The sequence below is a fragment of the Ailuropoda melanoleuca genome, chromosome 8 (genome assembly GCF_002007445.2).
Source record: "Ailuropoda melanoleuca isolate Jingjing chromosome 8, ASM200744v2, whole genome shotgun sequence".
Taxonomy (NCBI): domain Eukaryota; kingdom Metazoa; phylum Chordata; class Mammalia; order Carnivora; family Ursidae; genus Ailuropoda; species Ailuropoda melanoleuca.
Genome location: NC_048225.1, coordinates 71,262,108 through 71,283,147, shown reverse-complemented (window position 1 = coordinate 71,283,147; position 21,040 = coordinate 71,262,108). Strand labels below are relative to the sequence as shown.

Here is a 21,040-nt window from a genome sequence, read left to right as displayed (position 1 = left end):
TGAGCCTGCTTCTTCCTCTCCCACTCCCCCTGCTTGTGTTCCTTCTCTCGCTGGCTGTCTCTATCTCTGTCAAATAAATAAATAAAATCTTTAAAAAAAAAATAGATACTTAGGAAGAAAAGCAGCCTGAAGTCATTTTTGTGTCAAAAAGAAAATTCAGAAGAAGAATCAAAACCTTTTATTTTTGTCCCTGGACTTAATAATTCAATTGTATTTTTCCCCTAAAAAAAAAAAAAAAAAAAAAAAAAAAAAAAAGNAATTTTCTGTAAAAATCTTATAACATTAGGATCAAATTACTTCCAAATTTAACTTGATTGATTTCTGAATAAGACATAGCACTTTAAAATGAAATTCTTGTATTCTAGAGAGTATTACAAACAGCCAAAAAACAAGAGAGGAAAACTGTATTGTTTTAAAGCATGCTTGAATAAATAAATGTTTTGCAGATCACTAATAGCCAATAACATTATTTGGAAGGTTTAGAGGTGATCTGGTTTGCATTAAACATATTTGCACTTTAAAATGCCTTCATGAATTAAGTCAAGCTTTACGGCAAACAGACACTAAGGAATATGAAAATATATCGAGTTTTGTTGTATTAAGATTATCATAATTTAAGGGATTCATTTCACCAGATTTTGCATAACCATTTGGCATTGTTTTTTCCAGAGAGCACAATCAGATGAACTGGAAAAAATTGAGAAGCACGGCCGATCCTCCAAAGACAAGGAAAACGCCAAGTCTCTGGACAAACCTGAACAGTGAGTACACCTCAGGGCCGCGTAGACGGCAGCCAGGCTGCAGGCAGCCTCTTTCCATTTGGAAAATGTTGTGTTTTCCGGGCATAATTGTTCTGAATGATAGGAGGATAAACATCTGTTTCTATGAATTATATTTTTCCTCTTGACTTGGCTTTATTTCCTTAGGTTCCTTTATGAACTGTCACTAATCCCCAACTTCTCAGAGCGAGTCTTTTGTATTCTGTTCCAGTCCACGTTTTCAGAAAGCATTTGCTCAATTCGTCGCAAACTGGAGCTGCTACAGAGAGTGTGTGAGGTGGGTTCTGGTCCGCAGCATGCTGACGAGATCGTTCTGACGTTTCGTCGTGTCCAGTCATGTTCATACTTCGGAAATGTTTTCTCTAATGCCCTGGAAGTGCGCATACGTTTGCCGTCTAGCGGCTCCGCAGGAGAGAACACACCTTGGCTGGTTTCAGGATCCAAGTGAAAACTCAGAGAGGTGCCCGGCCGAGGGGCCCTGTTGCTGGAGGGCCTTGCTGGCTCCTCGATTTCTGCCCCTCTGCTTCTGCCAAAACACACTCTTCACTTTCCGTGTCCTCTCCTGCGTCAGACTTCTGATCGGATGTGATTTGAAGGCATTTTACTTACTTTCCTTCAGTTTTGGGAAGGCGCCTTCAACAAATTGTTAATGATTCTATCCAAATAATCTGAGAACAGCTGTATGACTCCATAGCACATAAATATTCTTCTGAAAACAAAGAATAAATGCTTGGCAGAAATTACCAATATTACCATTTAAAACAATTTGTCAAAAAGCAATAGTACCATTTGTTCTGGTTGCGGTAAATCCTTTTGAAAACTAGTAAGAAGTTATTAAAGACACATTTTTCAGAGGAAAGAAAACACGCAAATTTCAGCTAAGCTTTGTGTTTTGGGAAGAATTGAGTGTGGACTTTTCAGGGATAAATCTAAATTTGGAAATTAATTTTCATAACTGTGTTTTGGTTCCCCACAACTTATGCCAAAAATTTCTATTGCTCCAGAGGGTAGGTACAATTAGGGTGATGGCAATGACATTATTTTGTGGTAGTTCTCGTATTACAGCCTTGTTTGTTTTCTACACAATTCTATCCTAGAAATACCCTAGACTGGCATCTCTCAGTTGACAGATGTGCACCTGAATGCTTGCAAGCTCTGCAACTTCTTAAAGTTAACTTCAGAAACACTGCTCTTAAAATATCCTAATAATAAGCAACAATACAGTTTGGATGGGACCCAAAATTATTAGTGTAATACGAATATCTGCCACTGACTTAAGATAATTCAAAGAAAATTTCATCTAAGAGAGAAAATGTTCTTATCCTGTTTTACAGACATTAAAAAATGGCCCAGGGGTAATGCAGATTCTAGGTTTGGTTCTTGCTTTTGGCAACTACATGAATGGTGGAAATAAGACTCGAGGACAGGCAGATGGCTTCGGATTAGACATTCTTCCAAAGCTGAAAGATGTCAAAAGCAGTGTAAGTATTTTGTATGAATGAATGTAGGCAAATTGAGGATTAGATGTTTTATTTAATAATAAGTTTGACTGTAAGCCTGTTGTAATAAATGTTTCTTCATGTTCCAAGGTCTTTACGTTCTGAGTTAGATAAAAGTATATGGCCATCGTATGTTTATGATTTTGTGAATAATGTTTCCTAAAGTGAGTAACTGTAAATCCTATGTCTAATGAATAATTGAGTAGAGGATTTTTAAAATAAAAACAATTAGTTTTCACTCTATCATTACCATGTCTGCTAATATTTATCCTTTTGGAGTCTGAGGATGAATTAATTTTCATAAAATGAGGCAATTTTCCTCTTCTGTGTTAAGTAATGGAGGACAGCTGGCTTATGTTTTAAAAACAAAGATGGGTGAAGGTAGATTGTAAATAAAAAGTAAAAGATGACCCTGCTTTTCTACATGTCATCCTCCCCTTTATACTGGTATGCGTGGGGATGTCCCAGCCTTTTTGCAGGACTAATTAAGTTTTGGTCCTACTTTGATACTTGTATTTGTTTAAAATTAACATCTAAGAGATTATGAGAGTGTCAGTAAAAATATAATATTAGGGAAAAACAATGATGGTTAATGTCTGAGATTGTAAATTTAGAAAATAATAGAATTCCGTTTCTCTGATAAAAGAATCTCCACACAGAACTGTATGATAAAGGAAAATCATGTTCATGTTTTTAAAATAATAAATATAAGTAAACAACTGGCTCAGAGAAATGGAAATGCTAGAATTGTTCTTCCTAGATAATGAATATAGTTGACCCTTGAATGATGCAGGGGCACTCACGTCCTTTTCAGATCCACACATAACTTTTGACTTTCCTGAAGCTTAATTACTAATAGCCTACTATTGATAAGTCGTACTGATAACACTAGTCGATTGACACCTATTCCTTATGTTATATGTAACATATGCAGTATTCTTACAATAAAGTAAGCTAGAGAAAAGAAAATGTTATTAAGAAAATCGTAAGGAAGAGAAAACACATTTCCAGTACTGTACTGTATTTGTTGAAAAAAAAAACTCTATGTGTAAGCGGACCCACGCAGTTCAAACCCATATTGTTCAAGGGTCAACTGTAATTTCCCACGTAAGAGAGAGATACTTTGTTTTTGTTTTTTCTGTTGGCCAACAACTCATTTGCTCATTCGTTCACACATCCACTCATGGATCTATTTACCATTCTTTCACTGAGTTCTGTGAAATCCCACACACTGCTTTCCCAAAATTGAATAAAGCCATCATCCTGTCTTGGAACACCAGCAGCATATGATGTTTGTGATTTTTATGGTTATATTTATTCAGGTGCTATAATATTTGTACGGTACAAGATTTCACAGGAACCTCCAATAGGTCAACCTGATAAATCACATTTGTTCAAAAGCAAAAGGTCTCTTCTAAGCACTTGAATAGTTCTTAACAACTGATCGTTGGATTGAAACATGTAACATTTGCAAAAACACTGGAACATGAACAGCATGGTCATAATATTTAATTTACAAAAATGGATCTGAAATAGATTCTGGTAATTATAATTATATGTGAATAAGGGATTGCTTGTTTTTTATTGGTTGATATATCTTATTCAGTCCCCCAATAAGTCAAATTTTATTAATTTAAATAACTAAGTAATCTAGATAAAAATTACATAATAAAATCAAGAAGCAAGATTTTATTTCATAATTTCACTTGCATTCTCACAAGAGTTATGCAAAGTCTTCCTGATTTGCTTCTTTCTCTATAAAACAAGTATAACTGTGTCTACTTCTCAGTGTATTTGTAGCCCTGCACGGACAGAGCTGTTAGATCACTCAGAATTTTCACTCAACATGCTTATCAGCAGACATTTAATAAATATTTTGTTAATTGATTCAGGTACTGTTAACCGTTTCATTGATTTATAAGTTAGGAAAGAGAAAGGAAAGTTGCTTAAATTATTTATAAGCAAATGCGCTTTCTAACAAATGTATTACTTTTATTATTATATTACTGCGTAATATATTATTATATTGTCATTACTACAAATTACTATGAGGGAAGTCTCTAAAAGGTGTATTATCATATGTCAAATTAAATTATAAAAGAATGTGGCTTTTTATAAATAGAAGGAAAATAATGGTTAGATTGAACATTTCAGGGGATGTAGCTTGTGTCATAAGGTTTTTAAAAAATATATGTATTTGTCCTCCCACATTCAAATTATTTCTGATAAGCGATTCTTTGAAAACTATTAGAATAGAAACAACTCTACATTTTTTTCCTATAGAAATATACACATTGTGTTAGTTATAGCTGTGAGGATATTGATTCCTCAATCTCAGTTGCTAACATAGCACTTTATAATACGTATTTGCATTTTTAAATCTCCTGCTTACTTAAAATAATACTTCATTTTCCTAATCTCCATACTAACAAGTTTCAATCAATCTTACTGTTGGAATGATACCTGCTGGTCCAGAAATGGTATAGAAATGCTGGTAATATTTAGTCATTTCAGCTAAAATAGTAGTTATACCTTTTAATAATAGAACATGACAATTAATGAATGAATTTTCTGGTTGAGGAGGGCAAAAACAGTGAAGTATTCACAGTTGAGACTCCACCCTTGAACAGCTGTGCTCCCACTTGGAGCTTAGATTAGAACATTGGGGAAAAACAGGATCCTCTGTGCCATTAAACTCCTTAGATGCACTGGCAGAAGTACTTTGAAATACAGAATTTCACATTTTATTCTAAATGTTCTCATTTATATATTGATTTACTTTATTTTATTTGACACTGTATTTAATATTTTTAAAAATATATTTTTATTTTTGTCTTTCTGCCTAGGACAATAGCAGAAGCCTTTTGTCATATATTGTTTCCTATTATCTTCGAAATTTTGATGAGGTAAGACAGTTTTTACACAGTATTCGATTTTTTATTCTTTGTTGTTGAGTGATTGGCAGTATTTGTTGCTGTTTCGCCTTTGCCGTTGTTGTCTTCTTATTTATATTAAGGCTGCTTTGTTTTAAAATTATGTGTTTCTTGCTAATTAGGATGCTGGAAAAGAACAGTGTGTTTTTCCACTGCCAGAACCCCAGGACCTTTTTCAGGCCTCACAGATGAAGTTTGAAGATTTTCAAAAAGATCTCAGAAAACTAAAGAAAGACTTGAAAGGTAACTTCTAATCTTAAAGAATCATGTTTGTATTAGTTAATGCTTTTTTAATGAGAAAAACACAGACTTTTCAATGTTTTTTAAGAAAGTAAATCTTTAACAGCTTTATAAAACTACGTTTTTTTTTGGTGTGGCAAAAGAAAAATTTTACCAATAATCTTATTCTTTCATTGTTTAAAAATTTATCTACATTAGACATTTAGCTAGTGAGTAGTATATTGGTTATTTGAATAGCAATCCCTTTCATCAGGAGCAAATTTGATCATCTCATTTTCACTTGATAGCCAAGAACATTTGTACATTTATCATCTTATTGTTAAAAGAGAAATAGTTCCTCCCTATCCTCCTTTGGTATACTTGCACAAGATGTTGTGGCTTATGAACTTGCCTGGGAACAAAATCTTCTTTCACATATTTGGTCAAAAAACACATGAACGTATAACATTTTATTATTAGTCGAGAAGCCTGTATCAAATCATTTTGAAATGAGCCTGAAATTCTTCATATTTCTAAATTAAAATAACATTTAAGGGGCACCTGGGTAGCTCAGTTCCGTTAAGCGACTGACTCTTGATTTCATCTCAGGTCATAATCTCAGGGTTGTGAGATGAAGCCTAGGGTTAGGTTCTGTGCTCAGCAGGGAGCCTGTGTAAGGGATGTACTGTATGGTGACTAACATAATGTAATTAAAAAAACATTAAAAAAAAAAAAAGTCTCTCTCTTCCTCTGCCCCTTCCCCGCCTCTCTCTTTCTCCCTCTCTTAAAAAAAACCAAAAAAACCCCAAAAAACACTTAAAGTAAAAGCTATCTAAATTCTAAAGGAAGAATTAAAACTGTATTTGCAGACAATAACATTTTGTATATAAAAAACCCTAAAGACTCCACCAAAAACTATTAGAACTAATAAATTAAGTTTCAGGGTACAAAATCAAAATACAAAAATGTATTGCATTTTTATACACCAACAGACTATCCAGAGGAGAAATTAAGGAGGCAGTCTCATTTACAATTGTGTCAAAAAGAATAAAATACCTAGGAATAAATGTAACCAAGGAAGTGCGAGATGCGTACGCTAAAACCTATAAGACATTGATGAAAGAAATTGAAGAATATACCAGTAAGTGGAAAGCTATTCCATGTTCATTGTTTGGAAGATTTAACATTTTTAAAAATATCTGTATTACCCAAATCAATCTAAAGATTCAATGCAATTTGTATCAAAATTCCAAAGGCATTTTTCATAGAATTAGAAGAAATGACCCTAAAATTTGTATAGGAACCACAAAAGATCCCAAATTGCCAAAGCAATTTTGAGAAAGAAGAGTAAATCTGGAGGCATCACACTCCCTGATTTCAAGCTATATTACAAAACTATAGTAATCAGAACAGTATAGTACTGGCAAAAAACAGACACATAGATCAATTGAACAGAATAGAAAGCCCAGAAATAAGCCCATAGGTATACGGTCAATTTATGACAAAGGAGGCAAGAATATGCAATGGGGAAAAGACAGTATCTTCAATAAATGAGGTTTAGGAAAACTGGACATCCAAATGCAAAAAAAATGATACTGGACAGCATTTTATACCATACCCCAAAATTAACTCAAATTGGGTTAAAGACCTGACTGTAAGACCAGAAACCATAAAACTCATAGAAGAAAACAGGCAGTAAGCTCCTTGATATCAGTCCATTGATTTTTTTTTTTTTAATCTGACTTTGGTAACAGAAGCAAAATAAATAAATGGGACTACATCAAACTAAAAAGCTTCTGCACAGCAAAGGAAACTCCCAACAATAGGACAAGTCACCTTATTGAATGGAAGAAGATATTTGCAAATAATTAATCCAATAAGGGGTTAATATTGAAAATATATAAAGAACTCATACAACTTAATAACAAAAACACACACAGTCCAATTAAAAAATGGGCAGAGGATCTGAATAGACATTTTTCCAAAGAAGATTTACAGACGGCCACGAGGCACATGAGAAGATACTCAACATTACTAACCATCGGGAAATGCCAGTTAGAACTACAGTGAGACATCACTTCGCCCCCGTCGGAATGGCTAGTATCAAAAGGACAAGAAACACCTGCTGGTGAGGGTGGAAAAAAAGGAATCCACATGCACCGTTGGTAATGGTGTAAATTGGTACAGCTACTGGGAAAACAGCATGGAGTTTCCTCGAAAAATTAAAAATATAACTGTCACTAAGTCCAGCAGTTCTACCTCTGGGTATTTATCTGAAGAAAATGAAAACACTAATTTGAAAAGCTGTATGCACCCCTGTGTTCATTGCAACATTGTTTACGGTAACTAGTGGCAGTAACAGAAGTGCCCGTCAATAGACGAATGGATAGAGAAGATGTGGTGTGTGTGGGTGTGTATATGTATACACACTCACTCACACACGCACGCAGGAATACTACTCTTCCATAAAGAAGGATAAAAATCTCATTTGCAACAACATGGATGGACCTTGAGTGTATTTTGTTCAGTGAAATAAGTCTGACAGAAAAAGAAAAGAAAATCTAAAAAACAAAATAAGAAAACAAAACAAAGCTCATAGATACAAAGAACAAATTGGCAGTTGCTGGGGAGGGGTTTGGGTGCTGGGCAAAATGGGTGGAAAGGATCAAGAGCTGCGAAATTCCAATTATGAAGTAAATACGTCAGGGGATGCGATAACGTAATGTATAGCATGGTGGCTTTCGTCAGTAATATTACAGCTTTGAAAGATGCGAAGAAAGGAAATCTTAAGAGCCCCCATCACACTTGGGCGCCTGGGTGGCCCAGTGGGTTAAGTGTCTGACTCTTGGTTTTGACTCAGGCCGTGCTCTTGGGGTCGTGAGATCGAGCCATGTGTCGGCTCCACACTCAGCACGGAGTCCGCTTAGGACTCTTTCTCCCTCTCCCTCTGCCCTTCCCCACGACTCTCTCTCTTTCTCTTTCTTTCTCAAAAATAAATTAATAGATCTGAAAAAAAAAAAGGAGTTTCCATCACCAGGGAAAGAAAAGCAAATATGTGTGGTGACAGATGTTAACTAGACTGGTTATGGTAATCATTTCAGTGTATACACACGTTGAGTCAGTGTATTACACACCTAAAACTACAAGAATCTTATATGTCAATTATACTTCAATGACAATTTTTAAGATAAAAAGATCTGAAGTGATAAAAGGTAACATTTACACAGAAAATTAAAATTTTCTTTGGTTTTGTATGTAAAATCTCTCTATGATTGTGAGGGTCCTTCTTGTTGCAGAGTTGAGGACACCTCAACTGTCTGTTTCAGTCTCTTGCTAAGTCTGTTCAGCACAGATAGGGAATAAATAAATTTATGTGAGATTTTCATTTGATGTTGTATTACTAGATGAGAAGAGGGTGGGTTACCTCTTTCCATAAATCAAATAGTATATCACTTTTTAAGAGATTGTATTCCAGTTTTGAAATATTTATCCAAAGATTTTGATCTGTTATCAAATTTATGGAGTTGTTATATTCTCATCACAGATGCTTTTATATAACAACATTATACAGTTTGCTTGTATTTTCTAAACACTCCACAACATTTATTTATAGTCCCAGTGCATGTCAGGTATTTGCTGGGTGCTGTGGATAACCACAGATAGAATCATCACTGCCATGGAAGGGTGAAATTCCGTCACATAGATGTTCTCCCTTAGAGCTTCAAATAAGGATGCTCATTGATTGAGCCCAAGAATGACTGCCTTGTGGCAAAAAAAAAATACATACAACTATGTTACATTTATATAATACTATGATACTATGTATTTAAGTGTGATTTCTTAATAGGAAACCCAACCATTCATGTGTAATATGTATTATACTTCAAAATTTGCCAGGTATCTTGGTTTGCTTGTAAAATTCTGTGTTCTTTCTCTGTCTCTGTCTCTGTCTCTGTCTCTCTGTCTCGGTCTCTTTAATGTGGTGCTGGGGGCATTTCTGGAATATCTGGAAAATACTTCACACTCTGATCAACAATTTGGTCTTGCAGAGGTTTTTGTAGTTTGCAGGTGATTTAATAAATGAGAGGAATGGTAATCTTATCACCAGGGGATTTCTGTTTGCTTTGGTTGGTGCATCACTTTGGAATGTTACTTCATTTATTTTTCATATCTACATAGTTTCTTACTACAGTTATTAAATATACATGTAGCCATGAAAATGCCAAGTTCTCACAAGCCTTAGAGCTGAAACAAGGGAACCAACACACATCAGACAGTGGTTTTGAAAGGAGGAAGTAACCAGTGCCACTGATGACTGTTTCCCCTTGCACATCTGTCTTCTTCAGCAACGTGGTTAACTGCACAGGTGAAACATTGAGGGGCCATCTTGGCAATTTTTAGTACCTCAGAGGGGTGAGAAGGTGGTGATTTTAAGCCTCACAATTTATACTTTCTGTTGGGGTAAGACAAATTTCTCTAAAAAGCTTATTCCCTCAACTAGTACCAATGGCATTTGCTCGCCCAGTATTTTCTTGTCTATGGATTCTTACAATTTGCTGCTGTAGAAATGGAAAGTTTCATGACCAAATGAACGTAAGAAATGCTGGGATAAGATAAATTTAAAGGGAATTCACAGTGTTCTCTGAAAGAAAGGTTGGCAAGTAGCTCCCTAATTTATTTGGTCACAGAATATTTTTTTCACAGAGTATCTGATAATTTCACTAGTCAGCGGAACATATTCTAAGAAATGCAAGCCTGGTACCACGTTAGTAACAGAAGGACGGCATTTACATCTAAGGAACTTACAATGAAAGTGGGGAAATGAAACTATAGTTCATGAACTAATATAATTATATATTTCTGTTCCTGTAAAATGAGATTAGCTTGAAGAGCTATTTACAAGGCTGTCAAACTCTGAGGTATCCTTTAAACACTGACAAAAATCATAATTTAATCATATGTGCTATGTTTTGCTTTGCCAAAATTTGAGTTTTTCCATTGAAAAAAAGATATTTTGTGACACAAGGAAATTTATGCGCTGAAATTTAAATTCATTTTCTGGGAAAGTTTTAGCATGAATGTAGCATTTCATATCAACAAGGCATAAAATAAAATTGTCTTGTGTCCCTTTTTGGAATGAGATAGATATAAATAGATATGTACATTGATTTCACTGAATGGGAATCAAATTGGAGATTATTGAATTATGTTACTTTTTATACAATTTAAAATAATGTGTACTTTGATAAATAGCTTATTAAAACTGATTCCTTCTAAGTAATCAAATTAGGTAATTCATTTAGGAAGATTCAAATAGCATGTTCATTTTTTCTTTTTTTTTTTCCAGAAGCAAGTTGTTTTAGGAAAGTTTAGAAAATTAGAGATGATGTGTACAAAGAATTTATCGCAATACTTTCCATGTAATAAATATCCAATAAATACTGGCTATTCATAATAAGGAAAAAATAGAATAAATGGTGTGATTAGTTTGATAAAAAATAAACTATAACCATTAAGTTACACATCTTCTCCTATCACTTCTTTTTTTCTGCTTACAGACTTGATTTATTTCTAAGGAAAGACTGGGAAATAATGTGTTATGGCTCAGGCATTTTAATAAAACAACAGAATCTCATTTTAGCATTTTATAAGAACATCCGCTGTGTTTGGTTTCTATAGTTGTTCCCAAGATTTCCACAGCTCCTCAGGGTGCTGTCCTGGCTTTCTTAGCTCAGTGACATGTACTTTGTTAAGCAACCTGATCTGCTTTTGATCTCTTCTGGCTGTCAGCAGCATTTCTTGACGCAGTCATGCCAAATGACGACTTCTGTTCCAGTGCCTTTCTTAGTTAGAAATTGTAGCAATTGCCACATGACTTAAATCAACTCAACATGTACAGGGCATTGAGTAATTAAGTTACCGGAACTGGGCAAGAATGTTCTCATGCAAATTATTTCTGTATCTTCCCTCCCTCCCCCCACCTTCAATAAGAGACTTGAAAATGTGTAAAATTCATGAACTATATCTTCAAATTGAAGTCATGTCTCTGTTCAGAGATAAACAGGAAAACCCAGTCTTTAAAATTGTTTGTATTGATTTATATTTGTGCATAGCAATTTTATTTATAATCATAAATTTCTGATTTTTTTTGTCTGAGGGAAAAATGGTATTATAAACTCCATTCAAATGCAACCAGTAGCTTTTTAAAAAGTAACATTTTATTGTGATTTTAAAATGACTCGGTTCAGCATAGGAACATCAAACAATGCTGAAAAATGTGGAGAAAAAAGTATGTTTATCTGTGTTTCTACAGTCCAATGATAAATAACATTAATATATGGTATATTTTTATCTGGTGTGGGTGTGTATTGCATGTGTATGCACAAATTATATCATTGGAGCCATGACACACATAATTGTTATATTATCTGCTTTATAGTTGGGTCATTTAATTAATTCACATTTTTATTCTGTCATTATCCTTATTCAACTTTGGCTTTGCTTTAATATGCACAGTATTCATTCATTCATTCATTCATTCATTCATTGTCTCACTCTGTAGTTACTGAAAACTTTCAACTTGAAGACTGATGTTTTCCTTAATGTCTTCAGAATTCCCAACAATTATGTTCAGTGTTCATCACTTTTCTTCCTTTACCTGAAACTTTTTTTTTTTTTTAAAGATTTTATTTATTTATTCGACAGAGGTAGAGACAGCCAGTGAGAGAGGGAACACAAGCAGGGGGAGTGAGAGGAAGAAGCAGGCTCATAGCGGAGGAGCCTGATGTGGGGCTCGATCCCATAACGCCAGGATCACGCCCTGAGCCAAAGGCAGACGCTTAACCGCTGTGCCACCCAGGCGCCCCTACCTGAAACTCTTTTTAGATGTACATTGGAGCCACTTAGTCTAACTCTCTATGTCTCCTAACTTCTCTTTCATATTTTAAAAATCTACCACCTCCATTTTTGCTATAATCTTCATGCATTCCTCAACATTGTCTTCTAGTTCATTAAGTCTCTCTTTGACTCTGTCTAGTCTGATGTTTGCATTATCAATGCAACCAGCCATGATAATATTTTTGTTTCCAAGTTTTCTAATTATGATTTTTATCACATGTAGTTTTACCTTTAAAGAAATTTCTTGTTCTTATGTTGGATATTATCTTTCCTTTATCTCTTTGATGTTTATAAAAAATATTGAAGGCCTTTTTGGATTTTCTATAGTTTTTATTTCATCCAAAATGAATCCATCTTTCCTTTGTTAATAGTTATAAGCTATCTTTCTATTCATTAGTTTCATATTGGTATTGGAATGATGATTTAAAACAAGTGTGAGAAAATTACAGCCTCTGTATTAATGGAAACCCCTTTTTATAAGTTCAGTTGGGACATAGCCATACACATGCAATTATGTATGTATGGTCGATGATTGCTTCCGTTTTGCAGGCTGAGGCTTTGACAGAAACCATCTGTCAGTCTGTCTGTCCCTTGCTGTCTCCCTTCTCCTGACCCCCCATATTCTTCATTCTCACAATTTTTTCAATTGCTTTGACATGGCCTGTTTTGGGCCCCCAGGCCAGAACCAAAGCTTCTATTAGCAGACTGGGACACCTGCCCTGTGCCTACATAAATGTACATACACGTGCATATTAGGCGTATTACAGATTCGGTATCAAGCTAGTGAATGACTTAGCTGAGGTCTTGCCTGGAAAGCTGTGCCTGCCTATGCTTGCTGCCCCAGTCACACAGCTGCATGTGGACTGTAGCTGTTTTCATTCTCCTGTCATGATTTGAGGAGCTCAGTTGTAGCTCTAGGTTTCCAGTAGAGAGACTGGTTCCATTTCCGGCTGAGTGAACCCTCCCTCCACCAGTCTCTACATAAGCCAAAATCTTTACCCTTTTCTCTACATGCACACTCCAGTGACCTCTTGCTTCAACACTGCTTATTAACTTGGGCTACTCTAATATTTCTGGTCCAAGAAGATGCTAACATTTTTTAAAGCATACTGTGTTGTTTGGTTTTTTCTTTTTATGTTTTCATTTATCGCTATGTGTTTTCAGCTCAGCCTATGAATTCATCATTCCATTTACTGGACATCTGTATTCACTTTTATAACTTACATGTTTTTTCCCACTGAAAATTATAACATGAGCATTTTCCCATGCCATTTAATACAATTCAAAAACCATTTCAGATGATTTCATAATAATCCTTCTTATGATTGTGCCATAATTTAGTGAGTAATTTGATTCTTGTAAAAAAGAAATTAGACTTTTCCCAATTTTCCCTACTCTTAAGAAATATGTTGAACATCTTTATTCATAGTGTTTTTACTATATCTCTGATTATTTCCTTAATATAGATTCCTAGAATTATAATTACTAGATCAGAAGCAATGAACTTTTTTTTCAGATTCTTGGTAATTTATTAGATGTAGATTATAAGGAATCTTGGAGATATAGTCTAATACCTTAATTGTCATTCAACAAATGGCTATGAAATTAATAGAAAGTACAAATAAAAAATAAAAAATAGACCCTTCCCTCATAGTTCATAGATTAATAAGAGGACCAATGAATATATGAATAACCACTATGTGGCATAACAAATATTTAGTTATATAAATAAGATACTATAGAAACAGAAAAAGTAATGATTAAATATAATTGAAGAATTATATTTAAACCAGACTTTGAAATATCAGTAAAATTTTCTCCAGGAGAAAGAAAAATAAAATTTTAACAATGGGAAAGAACATGAACAAAGTCACCAGTCTTGCCCCTATTTTGGCTTTGATTATCTATTGATCCATGAGGCCAGGGATTTCTTAATTTATATCAAGTTTACATCTGAGGGATAAAAAAATATTCATACCTGAGTTGGCTCACTGCAGCAGAATTCCTAAGTACAGTCAGAATTGTGCCTATATATGGTTTGATAAAGCCCCCTAACTAGTAATTTTTAGATGCCTTTCAAGGTAGCTTGCTGTGCCTACCCTGTGTCAGAGTTTTACATGCATTAACATAATTTAACCCCAATGATGATGATATTATTATTAATCCTCTCTTTAGTGAATTGGTAACTACAAATTAGAGATATTAAATACCTTGCAAAGGGGGCTGGATTTGAACCTGGAGAATCCAATCCAGAGCTCACCCTCTTTAATGTCAATGCTAATGTTGCCCTGTTAAGGTTTTCTGAATGCAGCCTTCAGGGAAGATTTGACATTGACTGTCCTGAGCTCTTACTACCTGCCTGACATGATCTGGACTTGTGAGTGAGTGAGTGAACCAATAAAGTAAAGAAATGGACGGTAAAATCTGATAAAACTAGAATATAGGGTGCTTACGGGTGTGCAATTGAAGGATGTGTAGGCACCCTTGGGAAGGGTCTTAAGGACTCACTGAGGAGTTTGGACAATTCTGTGATTGTTGCTTAGACATAGGAATGCTTTTAGGCAAGGATGCGACACCCTTGGACATGCATCTTTGAAACCCCACCATGAAGATTTTGTGAATGATGGTTTATAGGGGAGACCAGAAGCAGGAGGCCTAGCTAGCTAGTCATAGATGTCGAGGGCATAAGCTAAGTTCCTTGTGGTTGGAATGAAGAGGAGAAAAGGTTATGGGAGTTTTCCGAGATACACGGGAACAAGATTCTGTAATTGCACTGCTACATACAAGGTAAAGAAAGAAGACGTACAAGACGACTTTAATTTCTAGCTTGTATACCTAGATCGATGCCAACCTATTACAGAAGGGAACACAGGAGGAGTGAATAGAGCTGCAAAGTTGTCTATGGCTTATTTTAGACATGTTAAAGTCCTTCAGAACTCGAAGATATTACATTGAGACTGAAGTAAAAAAATACACGAGGAGCATGAAAAGCCCACAATCCTGTTGGGACTTGGCTAAGATCGGAGCTCCAAGTTGAGTCAGCAGCAGATATCAATTTCACACATTCATTTCAGCATGCTTTCCACCACCCACCCAAATTTTGGGTCAACATACATACCTCACCCACTTACAGTGAGGTCTGCAGCCTATATCTTATTACATCTAGAATTGTTTTCCTACAAGACAAGAGCACCCTTAGTATGAGAATGATATGATTTTGAAATCATTCTACTCAGATATATTTTAATTAGAAATAGATGAGAAACTGAATCTTTCAAATTATAGCATGCTTTAGCATGGCCTATGAAAGAGTGGAAGGGATACCAATAGAATCACACAGTAATTGTTGAGCTCTGTTTCTCTTTTTATATGGCATTTCTATATGACCTCGTTTTCTGTTGTATTGTATCTGTCTCATGTAATGTAATTTTTTTACAAGTAATCTGTCAAATTTTCATTATCCTGATATTCTCATCTGAAACAGTAGAGCAGTATTTTTACTGTATATAGTTTTCCTTGTTGGAATTTTATATGTATCAAGCTTATCTATAAAATACTGAGCCTGGTCTGTTTAAGTCAACAAATTTGTCCAAATAGGTGTTCTCCTCAAAGGCAGCTGAACTCAGAACTTGTGTTTATTGAGCACCTTTTATTGAAGATACTTTGCTCAATTCCTAGAGGGAAAAGATGAATAATAAATTGGTTGTTATACCTCAGGACTGCATCGTGTAGTCAGGAAGCCAAACACAGACTGGTAATTACCCCATAGTATAGCAATGGTGTTGACAAACAGATACAGAAAGCAGTGTGGAAGGTAAGCCTGATGCTACCTAATTTGTTAGGGAAGGCTTGAGTTAGGAATTGCTGTTAGAATGGAGTCATGACTTAGGAAGACTTTACAGGTGAAAAACTGATGGAGGGAAATTAGAAGAGGCAAATCACGCAGTTCCATAGCATGCGATGAGTCCATTCTTGGACTTGTGGACAATCCTGTGTGACTCAAACACAGGCTTAGTGCAGGGAAGTAGATAGTGATAAAACCATAGAGCTATGTAGCAACTAGATCACAAAAGCCAACGTAGCCGTGCTGGGCAGGAACACTGGAAATGGATGAGGAGTGTGTGTGTGTCTGGACTAAATGGGAAGGAGAATGAGGAGGGTCAGAGAAGCCTTTGAGGCAGAGGAAAAGTCTAAAAGCCCCTGTATTCTCAGAATGCAGTGAGCATGACATGAGAGAGAAAGTTTTCTGATTTTGTGGAGTGTACAAGTTTATATGCTTCATAAATTTACATTTTATTCCAAATGCAATACCCAGCCCCTTAAAGATCCTACTTATGGAATTAGAGTGATAAGATTTATGTCGTGAAAATATTGCTCTGGCAAGCATAGAATTGGGGAGACCAGTTATAAAGGGTGTCAAATAAAAGATGATGGTGGTTTTAACCAAAGGTGTTACAGAGAAGATGGAGAGAAACTAACAGATCTTTCTAATGGTTAGGGGCAGTGAGGGTGATGTAAAGTAGATGTATGACTCCATAGTCCCCTTTCAGTCAACACTATGCAGTTTGCTGTAATGTTTTGCTGTTTGAGATGTTTACATTTCCTTACAAAAGCTTTGAAAGAAACGTATTCACTTTTGATTTTTTTTCCAAAGTTAGTAAGCTTCAAGTATCTTTCTCTTCTCATTCCCCCTTCCCTCCCCCATATTAATATGCAGGTGCACTCAATTCAAATAAACATTTTTCAAGATTCTTAGACTTTTCATGCTGTAAATCTCTTGAACCTCCATTACTTTCGGTGGTAATTTTGCTTGCGGAATTGAGAGTTAATGAGAAGAAAATCAAGTCATCAGTCATTCAATTCTAAGATTTGATGCCATTTATTCATGTTGGAAAAAACTAGTAAAGTTGTACTTCCTCATTTTCACTAATCACTTGCTTTTCTGACCCAAGTGCCTTGAGAAAACCACAGCTAATTAAAGGTGATTAGTTCTCTGACATTTTAAGTTAAGGTATATTTAACTTTATAAATTATCCGTGATCGTGTTACAAAGTGTATTTTATAAAATTTTTTTCTTTTTGTGCAACAGCCAACTTAGATTAATTCAAAGCTGTAAGATGCCCTTTCACACAGGGACCCAATACAAGCAAAGTATCACATGAAAGCATGTGATATGTTCCCTATGTAGTATGTGGTCACTGTGGGATTAAAATCATTTTCAATGGCCTCCATGTGAATGTTTCATTCTCTGTGGCTGAGGTTCTGCAGTTTTGTTTTGTTGTTTTGTTTAGTTTTTTTCATTTGAAATTAGCGAACGCCTACTCCTTCATCTGTACTCAGCTAAGATGATTTCTCTTCAGGAAGCTGTCTGGATGAACTTGTCCTGTAGGGGAACGTTGGTAAAGGTACACTGGTAGCTGCATAAATGGAAATTTGCAGAGATGCAGGACAGCATCTGAAATGGGAGAGTGTAAGTGTCAAGAGCTTCTTAAATTACACACAGAATTTCATCTCAAGATACAGATTAGTATCCTTTTCAAAAATACAGAAAGTCAGAGAATGTGAAATACTGGCAAAGGTGTGGATTAGTGAGAACGCCTTTATACTGATGATGGCAATATAAATTGATGTGCTTAATTTTGAAAACTTGAAGGTAGAGTTGTCTCTGGGCCCAAGGGCAGGATGTAAGGAGCACATGGGACTCTCCCAAAGTATTGAGTCAGTTCTGTTTTTTTCTTTTTGTTAATTCAATTTACTTAACAAACAGTGTATTATTAGTTTCAGGGGGTGGCCTGTAGTGATGAATAAGTTGCAAGTTCTGTTTCTTAAGTTGGAAATTGGGTAAATGTTAGGTACAAGTTATATGTTCCTCTGTAGTATGACACATTTCATAATTTATTTAAGAGGAAATAAAAATAGGCAGCCACCCAGGAATGTGTTTGTTTTAGAGTTGAAATTCAATCATCTTGGGCCCCACTAATTTAAAATGTGTGATTACTCAGGCTTTTTCATTCTTTATGAAGAAATTATATAGCTTAGCAAATTCAAAGGCAAACACAATTAAAGAATGTACAAAATTTAATTAAAAGAACAAGCTATGTTTTAAATGACTTTAAATACATGTTTGTTTGCAGATGAATTGTCCTAATATATAACATTTTGGGGGGAAATAGTAATCTGAAAGACTAGCATATCTTCTGGTGAACAATTCAAACAGACACGATGTGCAAGCATTTAATAAACATTAAATTAAGTACTAGTGCCAGAAAGCTGCTGAGTACTCAGAAAAAGATAATCCAGTGATTTTGGTTTACTGTTTCTACTGGTGCTGAGTGAAGTCAGAAAAGCAGAAACCACACTTATTATTTAATAGAATTGATTTAATATGGAGAATAAGGTTAGCATATGTTAGAGGACAGAAAAAGCAAAAAGAGAATGCTCAGGTCGATATTGGAAGCAGCTATCATTCCTAGGGCTTGGGGAACCAAGCATTGAGGTTAGGGTTATCAAAGAGCCTAGAAATTCCAGGCGAGCGCTCTGTGGGGCTGGGCCCTAGGCCTCTGTGGAGAGAATATGGGCTGGGTAGCTTGGATGGGGGACCCTGCAGAACTGTGACTGAGTACTCAGAGGTGGAGTCCCACAGAGCTGGACTGAAGAGGACAAGGAGAAAGACCACAGAGCTGAAACCGAGAGCCCAGTGGCTCTGGCAAAAATGGGACTCGAGTTTGGAGAGAAGGAGCGTCATACAGCTGGGACTCCGCACAGCTAGGATTGGGGAACTCAGAGGAGGGCTTCTGCCTGGCTGCGCTGGTCCTTTCAAGGGGTGCAGTGATGCTGGGTTGGGCCTATGAAAACAAGCCAGGACCTGGAACCACCTGCTGATGTGGGCAGAGGAAAAGGGTCTGGCAATCTGTCAGGAAGCCTGATGGCAAAGGAGAAGGTAGTTTGCTTAGCTCCGGTGTCCCAGACCTGAGGATAGGCGTGTGGTTTGGGAGCTAAAAGACAGTATCTTAATAACTGACATATTGTTTACTTATTTTATTATTTAATTTTAATTTGTCTATTTAAATTATTCTAAGGTGGTCCTAAAAGTCTCTCTCATGGCTCTCAAAGCTGAAAATAAGTAGAATAGATTCATAGTTTTTGGAGATCCTTAAGACATACACTGGTCTCTTCTCCAGCTACTGTCTTCCCACTTTATTTAGTTCTCTCTTTCCTGCTTTGTAGACACTTTCACGGGTGATTATATCCATTTCCAAAACCCAGAGAGGAAAAATCAGAACAGAGGATGGATAGGTGATTCTGACCAATGTCTAGTACAGTAGAAAGGTGGTATGCCTGTTTGAGTAGCCCATGACGGTTAGTAACACCCCACATCTAGTTTGGTTCGGACAGTCATTGACTTGTTAACTCAGTTATCCAATGATTTGTGGGCCATTCTTCACATTTCACATTTCTGAGCTACATGTGCTCTTTACTTCTGTGTCACAAAGGTTACACCCTTATATGTGTGTCTTTGGAAACTCATGGCTTCTGGTAAACCCTGTAGTTTATCAAGAACATCTAAAATTCTTGTGCTGTGTTCAAAGAGCTGAAACTTCATGGAGGTGTCTAATTACGTTTCTAATTAGTAGAAGTGAAAACAGAATCAGTTAACATATGCTGAGACTCTACCACAGGTGCGGTGCCCCTCGTGTATGTTAACCCTTGTGCTAAAATGTTAGATGTGACGATTGCAGATGAGATAACTAAGTTAGCGAGGTTCAGGAACTTGTCCGAGGTCTCTCAGGTAACAGGTAGTGAAAGAACAGTGGAAATAAGTCGATCAGAGAAAGGCCATTATCATATGATCTCACTGATATGTGGAAAAAATAAAACAAGATGAAACCAGAGAGGGAGACTAACCATAAGAGACTCTTAATCATAGGAAACAAAGTGAGGGTGCCGGAGGGGAGGGGGCGAGAGGGATGGGGTAGGTGGGTGATGAACATTAAGGAGGGCATGTGATGTAATGAGTACTGGGTGTTATATGAGACTGATGAATCACAGGCCTGTACCTCTGAAACCAGTAATACATTATATGTTAATTAATTGAATTTAAATTTAAAAATGTTAAAAAACCAGTTCAAATCTAGTCCTCCCACTTCCAAAGCTTTGGCTCATGTTTTAATGTGCTGCTTCTCTATTTTATAAAAATACTTTACATTTCTTCATTTACATTAATAGACTATTAACGGATACCTAGAGATACTGGTTATCAATCCATAAGATTAGCAAGAGTCCTAAGTGTAATTTTCCATAAAATTAACCAACTGGGAATGTTAGAGATGATTACAACTGTATTGATAAACTGCTTTGAATTCTTTTTTTTTTTTTTAAGATTTTATTTTATTTCTTTGACACAGAGAGAGACAGCCAGCGAGAGAGGGAACACAAGCAGGGGGAGTGGGAGAGGAAGAAGCAGGCTCATAGCGGAGGAGCCCGATGTGGGACTCGATCCCAGAATACTGAGATCACGCCCTGAGCCGAAGGCAGACGCTTAATGACTGCGCCACCCAGGCGCCCCACTGCTTTGAATTCTTAGAATAGTTAAAAATACCTAAAAGTCAGAGTTACTACTCTCTCTTTCTTTTGTTTTGTTTTGTTTTTGCTTTTGGGATATGTTTAGTAGACTTTATTACTTCCCCAAACTTAAAACTTCTAAATCCCCTAA

At 35.9% G+C, this 21,040-nt stretch overlaps 1 protein-coding gene across 1 annotated transcript in view; it reads left to right on the top strand.

Moving 5' to 3' along the window:
- The window catches only part of FMN2 (formin 2), a 376,980-nt gene that overhangs the window by 245,971 nt on the left and 109,969 nt on the right, over positions 1-21,040 (top strand). Inside the window, 5 exon segments of the mRNA XM_034667639.1 lie at positions 670-761; positions 927-1,056; positions 2,114-2,260; positions 5,125-5,184; positions 5,334-5,454. Coding sequence (XP_034523530.1) covers positions 670-761; positions 927-1,056; positions 2,114-2,260; positions 5,125-5,184; positions 5,334-5,454 — 550 coding nt within the window.